This window comes from Moschus berezovskii, chromosome 27, assembly GCF_049115385.1.
Source record: "Moschus berezovskii isolate FMDL1 chromosome 27, NW_MosBer_1.0, whole genome shotgun sequence".
Lineage (NCBI taxonomy): Eukaryota > Metazoa > Chordata > Mammalia > Artiodactyla > Moschidae > Moschus > Moschus berezovskii.
In genome coordinates, this window is record NC_142486.1 from 23,860,271 (window position 1) to 23,874,271 (window position 14,001).

At 42.0% G+C, this 14,001-nt stretch overlaps 1 protein-coding gene across 1 annotated transcript in view; it reads right to left on the reverse strand.

The window, feature by feature from the left end:
* LOC129545103 (acyl-coenzyme A synthetase ACSM2B, mitochondrial-like) overlaps positions 1 to 14,001 on the reverse strand; it is a 32,669-nt gene that overhangs the window by 7,280 nt on the left and 11,388 nt on the right. Inside the window, exons 6-12 of the mRNA XM_088832825.1 lie at positions 6,893 to 6,972; positions 6,555 to 6,678; positions 5,297 to 5,377; positions 4,096 to 4,197; positions 2,479 to 2,606; positions 2,257 to 2,356; positions 871 to 990 (exon numbers count right to left, since the gene is read on the reverse strand). Of these exons, the coding sequence (XP_088688951.1) occupies positions 871 to 990; positions 2,257 to 2,356; positions 2,479 to 2,606; positions 4,096 to 4,197; positions 5,297 to 5,377; positions 6,555 to 6,678; positions 6,893 to 6,972 (735 nt within the window). The remainder of the gene's footprint in view (positions 1 to 870; positions 991 to 2,256; positions 2,357 to 2,478; positions 2,607 to 4,095; positions 4,198 to 5,296; positions 5,378 to 6,554; positions 6,679 to 6,892; positions 6,973 to 14,001) is intronic.

The following is a 14,001-nucleotide window of genomic DNA, read 5'->3' on the forward strand; positions in this document are numbered from 1 at the left end:
GACTTTTGCTGGTGCCTTTGAGGGAAAAGATGTTTTTTTTTTGTCCAACTGAGATTATCTAAACTGCTAAAACTGTTTGTTTGGAGCTCGTGGGGACTATCTCACAGGGAGCACAATTCAAGAAATGAAGCCAATACAGAAAGAAGGAGAGTTAAGGGATGAAAAAAGACATCCTTGACCACACCATCTGAAAGATAGGTATCAGCCACAACAAAGTTTCCCCAACCTTGGACTTTTCAACTGTGTGAGCAATACACTTCAGATTGAATTTCTGTCACTTGCAAGTGAGAGAATCTTGAATAATATAGCAAGACCTCAAAGCCAAGAGTGGGGATATGGGCCAGATATTGGCTAGAACTTGTTCCCATGGGAGAATCTGAGTTTCAATTCTGAGTGAATTAAAGGCCAATTTTCAGGCATCTAGGCAGTTATTTGGAGAAGGCAATGGCAAGCCACTCCAGTACTCTTGCCTAGAAAATCCCATGGATGGAGGAGCCTGGTAAGCTGCAGTCCGTGGGGTCGCTAAGGGTCGGACACGACTGAGTGACTTCACTTTCACTTTTCACTTTCACACATTGGAGAAGGAAATGGCAACCCATTCCAGTGTTCTTGCCTGGAGAATCCCAGGGACAGGGGACCCTGGTGGGCTTCTGTCTATGGGGTCACACAGAGTCGGACACGACTGAAGTGACTTAGCAGCAGCAGCAGCAGACAGTTACTGGATTGTCTTTTTGGATTTTCTTGGTCATAATCAAGCAGAACTTTAGAGTAAAGGCTTGGTCCTTGCCCTGAAAAAGAGAACTACAAGAGGAAAACCATATCTCTATCCCTAAGTAGAGGGGGAAGGGCATGGGGATCCAGAGGCCTTACCTTCCTTGGGTACTTGTATGGGGCTGTCACTGACTTCACATGCTGCTGCAGCTCCTTGGTGAGCTCATCTGGGTCATGGGACTGAAAGTGTGGGGCCAAGACCACAAATGCCTTCACTACCTACAGCAAGGATGAGGGCCCAGAGAGAATGATCAGAGTGCATCGTCATCCCCTGGGATAATCAGTGTCAAGACTTGCACCATAGCCACCATCTTTATATCCCCTCATTTGCATATCTGGAGCAAAGGAAAAGTAGGACCCAGGGACAATCATTGCCAAGATTCCAACTTTCTCTCAAGCTGTTTATTGATGAGCAAGTAGGACTGTAGATTGAGACCAGGATTACCTCATATCCCAAGGACAATAGAGTGTGATGGGAAAAAGCTAGTTAGAAGACAGGAAAATAAAGGCTGGGAACAATAAACCTAAAAGATTTGTTTAACCTCTCCCAATTAGTTTGCCAGCCTATGAAACAGAGATCCAACTTTCATGTTTAATTCATGGGAAATAAAAAGAAATCATATACAGTATGGCTTAGGTCAGTGCTTGGCACCCAGGGTTTTGAGCCTATGATATTTCCCACAACTACCAGGTGTATGATATTATCAATTTTCACCCTGGACATCAACCAAGTCTTTCCATCCTTAAATTTTCCTTTACATACACAAGCTCTTCTAGATTTCATCTGGGCTTATTTCATTAACCTTGGCATTATAGGGGCCTTTTTTCCTCTCTTCCTCTCACTAAAAACCGCATGCCTCAAAGGCTTTGCTGCTGCTGCTGCTAAGTCACTTCGGTCATGTCTGACTCTGTGTGACCCCACAGACGGAAGCCCACCAGGGTCCCCCATCCCTGGGATTCTCCAGGCAAAAACACTGGAGTGGGTTGCCGTCTCCTTCTCCAATGTGTGAAAGTGAAAGTGAAGTCACTCAGTCGTGTCCGACCCTTAGCCACTCCACAGACTGCAGCCTACCAGGCTCCTCCATCCATGGGATTTTCTAGGCAAGAGTACTGGAGTGGCTTGCCATTGCCTTCTCCGATCAAAGGCTCTATCTTGGCTTAAATTCCTCCTCTGTTCTAGTCAGTGAATAGATTCTGATTCAAATGCCAAAGAGGATAGAATATCTGCAGCCCCAGATGATAGACTTTGTATAGTACTTATTACAGGTCAGACTTTGTTTCAAGCACTTTACAAACACATTTAATCCTCACAACAGCTTTGCATCTTGCATATGGTTAAACTGAGACAGAAAGGCTAAATAACTTGTCCAGGGACACACAGCTAGTAAGCAGCAGGGCTAAGGTTTGGGCCCAGACTGTCTAGCCCCAGAGTTCATACCCTTAACTACCATCTGTACACCCCCCAGGCTACAGTTCCCCCGTCACCTCTCCTCGAATGGGGTCCGGGCTGCTTACTACAGCTGTCTCAACCACAGCAGGGTGCTCCATCAGTACATTCTCCACTTCTGAGGGCCCAATCCGGTACCTGTAGAAAAATCCGTCTTTCAGAGAAGACTGGACACTCAACCTCTAGCTCAGTTCAGAAGTCTAGGATCAGACAGAATAAAGAACTGGATTACCCTTTTCCTGCCCAGAAACCAAGCTTACCCACTGGAGTTAATGATATCATCTGTTCTTCCCATGAATCGGAAATATCCATCTTGATCCTTGATTGCCCGGTCTCCCAGGACCCAAAAATCCCCTCTAATGTTGGCTTCTGTCTTCTCAAGATTGTCCTGGTGACCACAGAAAGACAGTCATTATACCTGGAAAGCCTAAATCCTCCCTAGGCCTGCCATCACCAGATGTGCAGATTGTTCATTTTACAACTTGAATTATTACACATGGTAGGACTTCCCCGAACAGGTGGAATTGGCACTTCCCTTTTTATTTATTCCACCCAGAGTCTCTCACTTACTCCTCTGGGGTCCAGTTTGATGGATAATATCAATGAATTCATTCACCCATGCTCTAGGGCCTTTTCCCCAACAGATTCCACCTTTCCTTTACTGGTCAGCCTAACCCTTGCTCCACTCCATGACACTGTTCAAGGGAACCAAGATTTATTAGACATTTTTCTTGGGTCCAGGTTGTTAGATGTGAAAGTTCTAGAGATACACCAGCAAGCTGCCTGCACCTGGGTCAATGTGCGTATTTCTGTAGTGGCTGAACCCCTCTGTTCAGTTGAAGTAACTGTTTATGAGCAGAGAGAAAGATTGAGGTTCGCCCCTTGTCAGAGCATCTCTATATTTTGTTCAAGAGTAGGGGTGTGAGATTTAGAATAAATGTTCCATCTCTGGGTCAAAAGGTGGCATAGAGAAATCATAGCCTAACTCCTTCATTTGGAAGTTAGGGGTATTGAAGATCTGAAAAAGCAAGAGGAATCTGAGGAAACTGAGGTATGAGAGAGGAAATTGAGGTATGAGAGATCAGTAACTTGCCTAAGATCACACAGCAATTAGTAGAGCAGGATTTTAAACTCAAGTAATTTGGGCCCAAGGACTTCAAGGATTAATTGGAAGGATTAAGCAAGTTTAAAGTATATAAACTGCTTTAGGAGAGTGCTTGCCATGTGGTTAGCTTGCAATAAATGACAGCAACTGTAACTATTGGATTATTTATTTTATTATTTAATCATCTTGATGTCAGAAGGTATGTGTTTGAGGTCTTCCTTGCCCCTTGTTTGCTGTGGTGGACTTGAATGAGTCTTGTAAACTCTGACTTTACCATTCTCACCCATATAGTGGGGCAGTTGGATTTGAGGGTCACCTAATTTTAATATTCCAAGATCTGAAGATAGGAATGCTTCTAACTTATGGTGAAGTCTTAGTGTAAAGCATCTTGTATAGCTCTAGAGGAGATCAGTGGAATAGAACAGGGGCATGGTACTTGAGACAGGGGGCAGTACTGCCCTTGGAAGAATGCTGCTCTATATAATTCAGGGGCAATAAACTTTCTGTCATAAAACAGCTCTTGGGAGTGCAACAGGGGTCCTGTGAGAAAGACAATTCATCAAGGGGAATCTTACCCATAGGCTAAGAAAAGCAGGAGTGAATAATCAGGATTTTTGCTAGGCAAAGTGCCCATTCTTAGACACTTTTTGTCCTTTGTCTGTTTGTCCCTTTTTCTTACCAATGCCTCTTGGCAGGTGGGAACTCCCCTCATGCCTCTCAGAACCCACGATTTCCACTAGGAGACAGAGGGGGATGAGCAAGCTTTCCTCACCACATAGCCAGAAAAGATGCCTATAGGTCTGATGGGTTTGACTCTGACGCCCACGTCTCCTTCTGTGCCAGGTGGCAGGACATTGCCCTTCTCATCTATTACCTGGAGGAAGAAGCAGATTGGAAGAATGGTCTGCATAACAGTAGACAGCTTGCATGGCAACATGAAAGAGCTGATCATACAGATCCTCTTACTCTAGTGGTGACTGAAAAGAGTTGGAAACCAAGAGAAGTCAAGAGCTTTAAGCCCAAATCTTTAATCCATTTGTCTGAAATGGTTTAGGTGCAACCCCTTAGTGAGACTGGACCAGATGATCTTGGGAAGATACTTGTCGTTTTAGGAGTTCATGAAGTATAATAGCACCCCATTATTTTTGAGGCTCACAGACTTGAACATCAGATAGATTAAAGTTCAAATTATGACTCTGATACTTTATTAGTTGACTTTGTGTTACCTAAGTTCTATGTCTCAGTGTCTTCATCTGTGAAACAGAGATAATAATAGTTTATTTTAAGAAATTATGTGAAAATTAATTAATATACTAAAAAGCAGTCTTCATCAATGATTATCATATATATCAGGGATCAGGTAATTACACATAACATTGACTAAAATGTAAGTTTTTATACTTTAAATACGTATGCTTATATATATATATATACACATACACACATATAGATAAGTTCTATATCTTGGAATTTAGCCCAAAGAAATAATAAGGGATAGGAACAAAATTTTAGCTATGGCATATTCATTGTAGTGTTGATTTTACTGGCGAAAATTTTAGAAATCATCTATTAACTAACAAAAGGCATAAAGAGTGGTGGAATGATACTATCTACTGCTATGTAGTAATTAAAAATTATGCTGCAGATAGGTATTAATTGACCTGAAAAGATGGCCACTCAAGATTACTCAGTGATAAAATGAAGTTACAAAATGGTATGTCAAAATTCACCCCTATTTTTGTTTTAAAATGTGTATATTTACATAACTAACTAATTTTCCAGCTATTCAAAGTATTTTTTCCTGGATGATTAGAATATGAATAACTTCCTTTCTCCCTCCTCCCTCCCTTCCTCCCTCCTCCCATCCTCCTTTTAAAATATTATTTTAATATCTTTATTATTTTTGGACAATGTAATAAGTAAATTGCTGAAAAAAAAATACATACCCTCCCTCCTTAATACCCTGAACAAACCTGCACATCATAATGGGGAATTGCAGTTCCCAGGTAGCCAGGTTTGATTTTCATTGTCTTGGAAACTCTGCAAGTGAGTCCCTGAGGAAAGTAGTAGACAGATTGGTAAAAAAGATTCAGCAGAGCAGGTCCTGACACTGTCCTGTAGTTGGTTCATGTTTGGTAGCTCCCTCTCTCCCTTTTCCCTGGCTTGTTGCCTTTTCCTGGAATCTCCATCCTAGAGGTTTCACTAAAGTATTTGAAAGGTTTCTGATTGACCTTGCCCCAGGGAAGAGGAACTAACAACTGTTAATTAATGCATTGCAATCTCTTTAGAGGGGGCATACTTTAATAAGGGACTGTGGATACCAAAAGTCCTTTAATACAGTGTGGGATTAAATTCTCTCCCATAAGAAGGAGAGCTCTGCTTGAATCTTGAGATGAATTCTCCTATGGAGATCTTTGTGTCCAAAGGAGCATCCCCAGACATGGTCTCCTGTGGATGGCTAGAAGTCCAGCTGTAACTCCATTGTCCTCACCCACACTTGTACTGTTCTTCTACATCACAGTGCTGCCGTGAGCCCTCTCAGGAGCTCTAATGGGTCAGGGGACCCGTTAACCATAAAAGGATGTGCATAGAAGAGTACAGAGGAGGAGGCAATAAGTACTGAGAGTCAAAGTAAGAACACTGGGGAAATGAGTTGGGGGAAGTATTCCCCAGGTTGTTTTGATAAGTGGCATAGTATGACACAACATGAGTCCACGTTGTGCTCAAGGGACCCCAAAAGTTCCAAGAAGACATCTCAGCAGATGAGGTGGGGGGGGGTCTTAGTGGGTTCTCTTCTCCATCCCTTACTTCAGTCTGAGCAGCTTGACATGTGCCTGACACATGTAATAAACTCAGGTCTCTGCCAAAACATTCCCCCACTACAGAGGACTCTCCTATTGACACCACCTGAAACACTAGGCTATTATCCCACCTTTCTTCACCTTACCTGCTTCACTTGTCTCTGTAGAACTTCTCACCATCTGGCATGTCATTTATTTGTTTATATCTTTCTCCCCCATGAATGCTAGAATGTAATCTCCATGAGAGCAGGAGTGTTGTCAGTTTTATTTCTGCTGAATTGCCAATATCTCCCCCATAGTAGTTGCTTATTAAATATTTTTATTTATTGAATAAGTATATGATAAATGGTGACTCATATTTTTATTATCAAAGAGCCTTTGAAACCCATGAGCTTCACCAGCCCATGCTTTCCTAGAGCAAGTTTCCTACCGTTTCTGTCTGGCCATAGAATTCTAGGATGTCCAGTCCTGTTTGGGCCTTCCATTTTTCCAGAGTGTCTGGAAGGAGGGTCTCCCCGCCACTGAAGCAACACTTTAGATGTGGGAACTTATAACTGAGGAAGAGAAGAGAGATCAGTGTTCTCCTGAGCCTCCCTTGAACCAGACTCTGACTAAGCCTAGAGCTGGATTCTAGGTGCTTTGACAATGAGGTTGACTTTAAGGAGGCTATGCATGCTCAGAGGGTCACATAAATAAGCACATGTGTATGTCACAGAGGCAAGGTATGGTCAATAGACCAGAGGCTCTTAACCCCAAAATCCCCATCACCTGGAAAGGTCCTGAAGTAGCAACATCCGGTAAACAATGGGTGCGCCTACCATGTAGTTAATTGGATAGCTGGACAGAACCTGGGAGAACAGAGTTAAACTTAATCAGTAGCACAGTGGTTATGGGGATAGCTATGAAGCTATAGACTTAAACCACAGCTTCTTTACTGGGTCTAATTCAGGCCAAATGAGCCCAATTTTCATGAACCTTCAACCAAAAGTGACAAATAAATGATTGCAGTTTTTATTACAGTTTTTTTTTTTTTTTTTTTTGTCAAATCAGGCTGCTTCTTCCTGCCAATTGACTGACTTGTCCCTATGAACTCACCTCTAGAATTATATAAACCTCCAGTCACCAACGGGAGATCAGCTGCTATTGCAAACCAACCGTGTGGTCTTAACTGGTGGAGGTTAAGTCTTTAACCTGCTTAGAACAGTTTTACAAGAGGTTAATGATCTCTGTTCATTTCCAAGGTAAACCATTCAATATCACGGTAATCCAAGTCTATGCCCCGACCAGTAATGCTGAAGAAGCTGAAGTTGAACGGTTCTATGAAGACCTACAAGACCTTCTAGAAGTAACACTGAAAAAAGATGTCCTTTTCATTATAGGGGACTGGAATGCAAAAGTAGGAAGTCAAGAAACATCTGGAGTCACAGGCAAATTTGGTCGTGGAGTACGGAATGAAGCAGGGCAAAGGCTGCCAAGAGAGCTCACTGGTCATAGCAAATACACTCTTCCAAAAACACAAGAGAAGACTCTACACATGGACATTAGCAGATGGTCAACACTTAAATCAGACTGATTATATTCTTTGCAGCCAAAGATGGAGAAGCTCTATACAGTCAGCAAAAACAAGACCAGAAGCTGACTGTAGATCAGATCATAGCTTCTTCTCACCAAATTCAGACTTAAATTGAAGAAAGTGGGGAAAACCACTAGACCATTCAGGTATGACAAGTGAGAAATAGATTTAAGGGACTAGATCTGATAGAGTGCCTGATGAACTATGGGCGGAGCTTCATGACATTGTACAGGAGACAGGGAACAAGACTATCCCCAAGAAAAAGAAATGTAAAAAAATGCAAAATGGCTGTCTGAGGAGGCCTTAGAAACAGCTGTGAAAAGAAGAGAGAAGTGAAAAACAAAGGAGAAAAGGAAAGATACACTTGAATGCAGAGTTCCAAAGAATAGCAAGAAGAGATAAGAAAGACTTCCTCAGTGATCAATGCAAAGAAATAGAGGGAAACAAGAGAATGGGAAAGACTAAAGTTCTCTCCAAGAGAATTAGAGATACCAAAGGAATATTTCATGCAAAGATGGGCTCAATAAAGGATGGAAATGATATGGACATAACAGAAGCAGAAGATATTAAGAAGAGGTGGCAACAATACACAGGAGAACTGTACAAAAGAGATCTTCATGACCCAGATCATCACAATGGTGTGATTACTCACGTAGAGCTAGACATCCTGGAATGTGAAGTCAAGTGGGCCTTAGGAAGCATCACTACAAACAAAGCTAGTGGAGGTGATGGAATTCCAGTTGAGCTATTTCAAATCCTAAAAGATGATGCTTTGAAAGTGCTGCACTCAGTTCAGTTCAGTCGCTCAGTTGTGTCCGCCTCTCCGCGACCCCATGAATCACAGCACGCCAGGCCTCCCTGTCCATCACCAACTCCTGGAGTTCACTCAAACTCATGTCCACAGAGTCGGTAATGCCATCCAGCCATCTCATTCTCTGTCGTCCCCTTCTCCTCCCGCCCCCAACCTTTCCCAGCATCAGAGTCTTTTCCAGTGAATCATCTCTTTGCATGAGGTGGCCAAAGTATTGGAGTTTCAGCTTTAGCATCAGTCCTTCCAATGAATACCCAGGATTGATCTCCTTTAGAATGGACTGGTTGGAACTCCTTGCAGTCCAAGGGACTCTCAAGAGTCTTCTCCAGCACCACAGTTCAAAAGCATCAATTCTTCGGCGATCAGCTTTCTTCACAGTCCAACTCTCACATCCATACATGACCACGGGAAAAACCATAGCCTTGATTAGACAGACCTTTGTTGGCAAAGTAATGTCTCTGCTTTTTAATATACTATCTAGGTTGGTCATAGCTTTCCTTCCAAGGAGTAAGCGTCTTTTAATTTCATGGCTGCAATCAGCATCTGCAGTGATTTTGGAGCCCCCCAAAATAAAGTCTGACACTGTTTCCACTGTTTTTCCATCTATTTCCCATGAAGTGATGGGACCAGATGCCATGATCTTTGTTTTCTGAATGTTGAGCTTCAAGCCAACCTTTTCACTCTTCTCTTCACTTTCCTCAAGAGGCTTTTGAGTTCCTCTTCACTTTCTGCCATAAGGGTGGTGTCATCTGCATATCTGAGGTTATTGATATTTCTCCCAGCAATCTTGATTCCAGCTTGTACTTCTTCCAGCCCAGCGTTCCTCATGGTGTACTCTGCATATAAGTTAAATAAGCAAGATGACAATATACAGCCTTGATGTACTCCTTTTCCTATTTGGAACCAGTCGGTTGTTCCATGTACAGTTCTGACTGTTGCTTCCTGACCTGCATACAGGTTTCTCAAGAAGCAGGTCAGGTGGTCTGGTATTCCCATCTCTTTCAGAATGTTGCACAGTTGATTGTGATCCACACAGTCAAAGGCTTTGGCATAGTCAATGAAGCAGAAATAGGTGTTTTTCTGGAACTCTCTTGCTTTCTCCATGATCCAGCGGATGTTGGCAATTTGATCTCTGGTGCCTCTGCCCTTTCTAAAACTTGCTTGAACATCTGGGAGTTCACGGTTTACATACTGCTGAAGCCTGGCTTGGAGAATTTTGAGCATGACTTTACTAGCGTGTGAGATGAGTGCAATTGTGCGGTAGTTTGAGCATTGTTTGGCATTGCCTTTCTTTGGGATTGGAATGAAGACTGACCTTTCCCAGTCCTGTGGCCACTGCTGAGTTTTCCAAATCTGCTGGCATATTGAGTGCAGCACTTTCACAGCATCATCTTTCAAGATTTGAAATAGCTCAACTGGAATTCCATCACCTCCACTAGCTTTGTTAGTAGTGATGCTTTCTAAGGCCCACTTGACTTCACATTCCAAGATGTCTGGCTCTAGGTCAGTGATCACGTTATCGTGACTATCTTGGTTGTGAAGATCTTTTTTGTACAGTTCTTCTGTGTATTCTTGCCACCTCTTCTTAATATCTTCTGCTTCTGTTAGGTCCATACCATTTCTGTCCTTTATTGAGCCCATCTTTGCATGAAACGTTCCCTTGGAATCTCTAATTTTCTTAAAAAGATCTCTTGTTTTTCCTATTCTGTTGTTTTCCTCTATTTCTTTGCATTGATCACTGAGGAAGGCTTTCTTATCTCTCCTTACTATTCTTTGGAACTCTGCATTCAGATGCTTATATCTTTCCTTTTCTCCTTTGCTTTTCGCTTCTCTTCTTTTCACAGCTATTTGTAAGGCCTCCTCAGACAGCCATTTTGCTTTTTTGCATTTCTTTTCCATGGGGATGGTCTTGGTCCCTGTCTCCTGTACAATGTCACGAACCTCTGTCCAGAGTTCATCAGGCACTCTATCTTTCAGATCTAGTCCCTTAAATCTATTTCTCACTTCCACTGTATAGTCATAAGGGATTTGATTTAGGTCATATCTGAATGGTCTAGTGGTTTTCCCTACTTTCTTCAATTTAAGTCTGAATTTGGCAATAAGGAGTTCATGATCTGAGCCACAGTCAGCTCCTGGTCTTGTTTTTGCTAACTGTATACAGCTTCTCCATCTTTGGCTGCAAAGAATATAATCAATCTGATTTTGGTGTTGACCATCCATGTGTAGAGTCTTCTCTTGTGTTGTTGGAAGAGGGTGTTTGCTATGACCAGTGCATTCTCTTGACAAAACTCTATTAGCCTTTGCCCTGCTTCATTCTGTGCTCCACGGCCAAATTTGCCTGTTACTCCAGGTGTTTCTTGACTTCCTACTTTTGCATTCCAGTCCCCTGTAATGAAAAGGACATCTTTTTTGGGTGTTAGTTCTAAAAGGTCTTGTAGGTCTTCGTAGAACCATTCAACTTCTGCTTCTTCAGCATTACTGGTTGGGGCATAGGCCTGGATTACTGTAATATTGAATGGTTTGCCTTGGAAATGAACAGAAATCATTCTGTTGTTTTTAAGATTGCATCCAAGTACTGCATTTCGGACTCTTTTGTTGCCCATGATGGCTACTCCATTTCTTCTAAGGGATTCCTGCCCACAGTAGTAGATATAATGGTCATCTGAGCTAAATTCACCCATTCCAGTCCATTTTAATTCACTGATTCCTAGAATGTCTATGGTCACTCTTGCCATCTCCTGTTTGACCACCTCCAATTTGCCTTGATTGCCAGCAAATTTGGAAAACTTAGCAGTAGCTACAAGACTGGAAAAGGTCAGTTTTCATTCCAATCCCAAAGAAAGGCAATGCCAAAGAATGTTCAAACTACCTTACAATTGCACTCATCTCACACGCTAGCAAAGTAATGCTCAAAATTCTCCAAGCCAGGCTTCAACAATACATGAACTGTAAACTTCCATATGTTCGAACTGGTTTTAGAAAGGCAGAGGAACCAGAGATCAAATTGTCAACATCCGCTGGATTGTTGAAAAAGCAAGAGAGTTCCAGAAAAATATCTACTTTTGCTTTATTGGCTATGCCAGAGCCTTTGACTGTGTGGACCACAATGAACTGTGGAAAATTCTTCAAGAGATGGGAATACCAGACCACCTGACCTGCCTCTTGAGAAATCTGTTTGCAGGTCAGGAAGCAACAGTTAGAACTGGACTGATTCGAATTTGGAAAAGGAGTATGGCAAGGCTGTATATTGTCACCCTGTTTATTTAAGTTCTATGCAGAGTACATCATGATAAAGGCTGGGCTGGATGAAGCACAAGCTGGAATCAAGATTGCTGGGAGAAATATCAATAACCTCAGATATGCAGATGACACCACCCTTATTGCAGAAAGTGAAGAACTAAAGAGTCTCTTGATGAAAGTGAAGAACTAAAGAGTCTCTTGATGAAAGTGAAAGAGGAGAGCAAAAAATGTTGACTTAAAGCTCAACATTAAAAAAACAAAAATCATGGCATCCAGTCCCATCACTTCATGGCAAATAGATGGAGAAACAGTAGAAACAGTGTCAGACTTTATTTTCTTGGGCTCAAAAATCACTGCAGATGGTGACTGCAGCCATGAAATAAAAGACTCCTTGTAAGAAAAGTTACAACCAACCTAGACAGCATATTAAAAAGCAGAGATATTACTTTGCCAACAAAGGTCCATCTAGTCAAGGCTATGGTTTCTCCAGTAGTCACGTATGGATGTGAGAATTGGACTTTAAAGAAAGCTGAGCGCCAAAGAATTGATGCTTTTGAACTGCGGTGTTGGAGAAGACGCTTGAGAGTCCCTTGGACAGCAAGGAGATCCAGCCAGTCCATCCTAAAAGAAATCAGTCCTGAATGTTCATTGGAAGGACTGATACTGAAGCTGAAACTCCAATACTTTGGCCACCTGATGCGAAGACTTGACTCATTTGAAAAGACCCTGATGCTGGGAAAGATTGAAGGCAGGAGGAGAAGGGGATGACAGGGGATGAGATGGTTGGATGGCATTACCGACTCAATGGACATGAGTTTGAGTAATCTCTGGGAGTTGGTGATGGACAGGGAAGCCTGGCGTGCTGCAGTCCATGGTATCGTAAAGAGTCAGACATGACTGAGCAACTGAACTGAAGTGAATCCCAGCCTTATTTTCCCCAAAATATTTTTGGGACATAATTCAGGTAGGAAGTGCTTTTAAAAGTTAAAAGCACCTATAGACATTCAGAAGTGTTACAAAAAATAAGGTACTACTGAGTACTTGCCAGGCCCTGTGGTCTCTCATTTAATTCCCACTATAACCTGATGGAGTTTGTATTATCATTCCCACTTTACAGAGGGTTGAATAACTTGCCCAAAGTCACACAATCAGCAAATAGCAGCACTAACGTTTGCAGCCTATACTTTTTAGTAATACCACCCTCATAGATTTCCCTGCTGGCTCAATGGTAAAGAATCTACCTGCCTGTGTAGGAGACACAGGTTTGGTCCCTGGGTCTGGAAGATACCCTGAAAAAGGAAATGGCAGCCCACTCCGGTATTCTTGCCTGGGAAATCCCATGGACAGGGTACCCTGCTGGGCTATAGTCCATGGGGTTGAAAAATAGTTAGACACAACTGAGAGATTAAACAACAGCAACAATAATACCACCTTCATTCCATGCTTTGCTTTGTACAGAATTTATTACAAAGAATGGTTTAGACAAAACATCTAAAAAAATTACTAATGTTAACACACCATGTATTTATTTCCTTTGAGTGCTTTTGACATACTGGTATAAGAGATGAAAATTATCTCACTTCGCTTATTGCCTTGCCTTACAGGAAACTCAACATGCAATTATCTACTTATTTGCTTTACCCACTTATTTGCAATTACCTACTTATTTGCTTCTTTTCCTTAGTCTTTTCACTCACTCACCCTACATCTTCAGCCTATATTTTCCTAATAGGCTTTATAATTTTACATTTGTTCCATGCTTTTCTTCTATTTGTGACTCTTCACAAAAGCCACTTCAAATCTTTTTGTGGAAGGAGACAGAATAAGAATTTGTTTAAAACAGAAAATGACAGAATCATATAAAGAGAATCTCTTGAGAGACTGCAGAACTTGTCTGGTCTCTTGACCTTTGAAGATGTCATCTACGCCTCAGTTTTCTCCTGGTATCTCTACTGCCAGCCAAACAGAAACCTGAGTCATTAACGGCTACAGAGACCTGGAGGCCCCAGGGTGTTGATTGCCCAATCTCTATCACAAATGAAGTCCAAATAGGGTGTGCCCTTGCAAGCAAAATGAGCCTATTTCCATTGCTTTGTTGCTCCAGGATCATGCAGTTTGTAGATTTTAATGGTTACCCCATCAAGTTCCACAGGAAGAACTCTTATTTATTCTTCAAAATTCCTCATAGAAAATAATCCTGTACTGAAAATGACCCTATATGTCCATCAACAATAGGATGGTAAGAGAAACTGT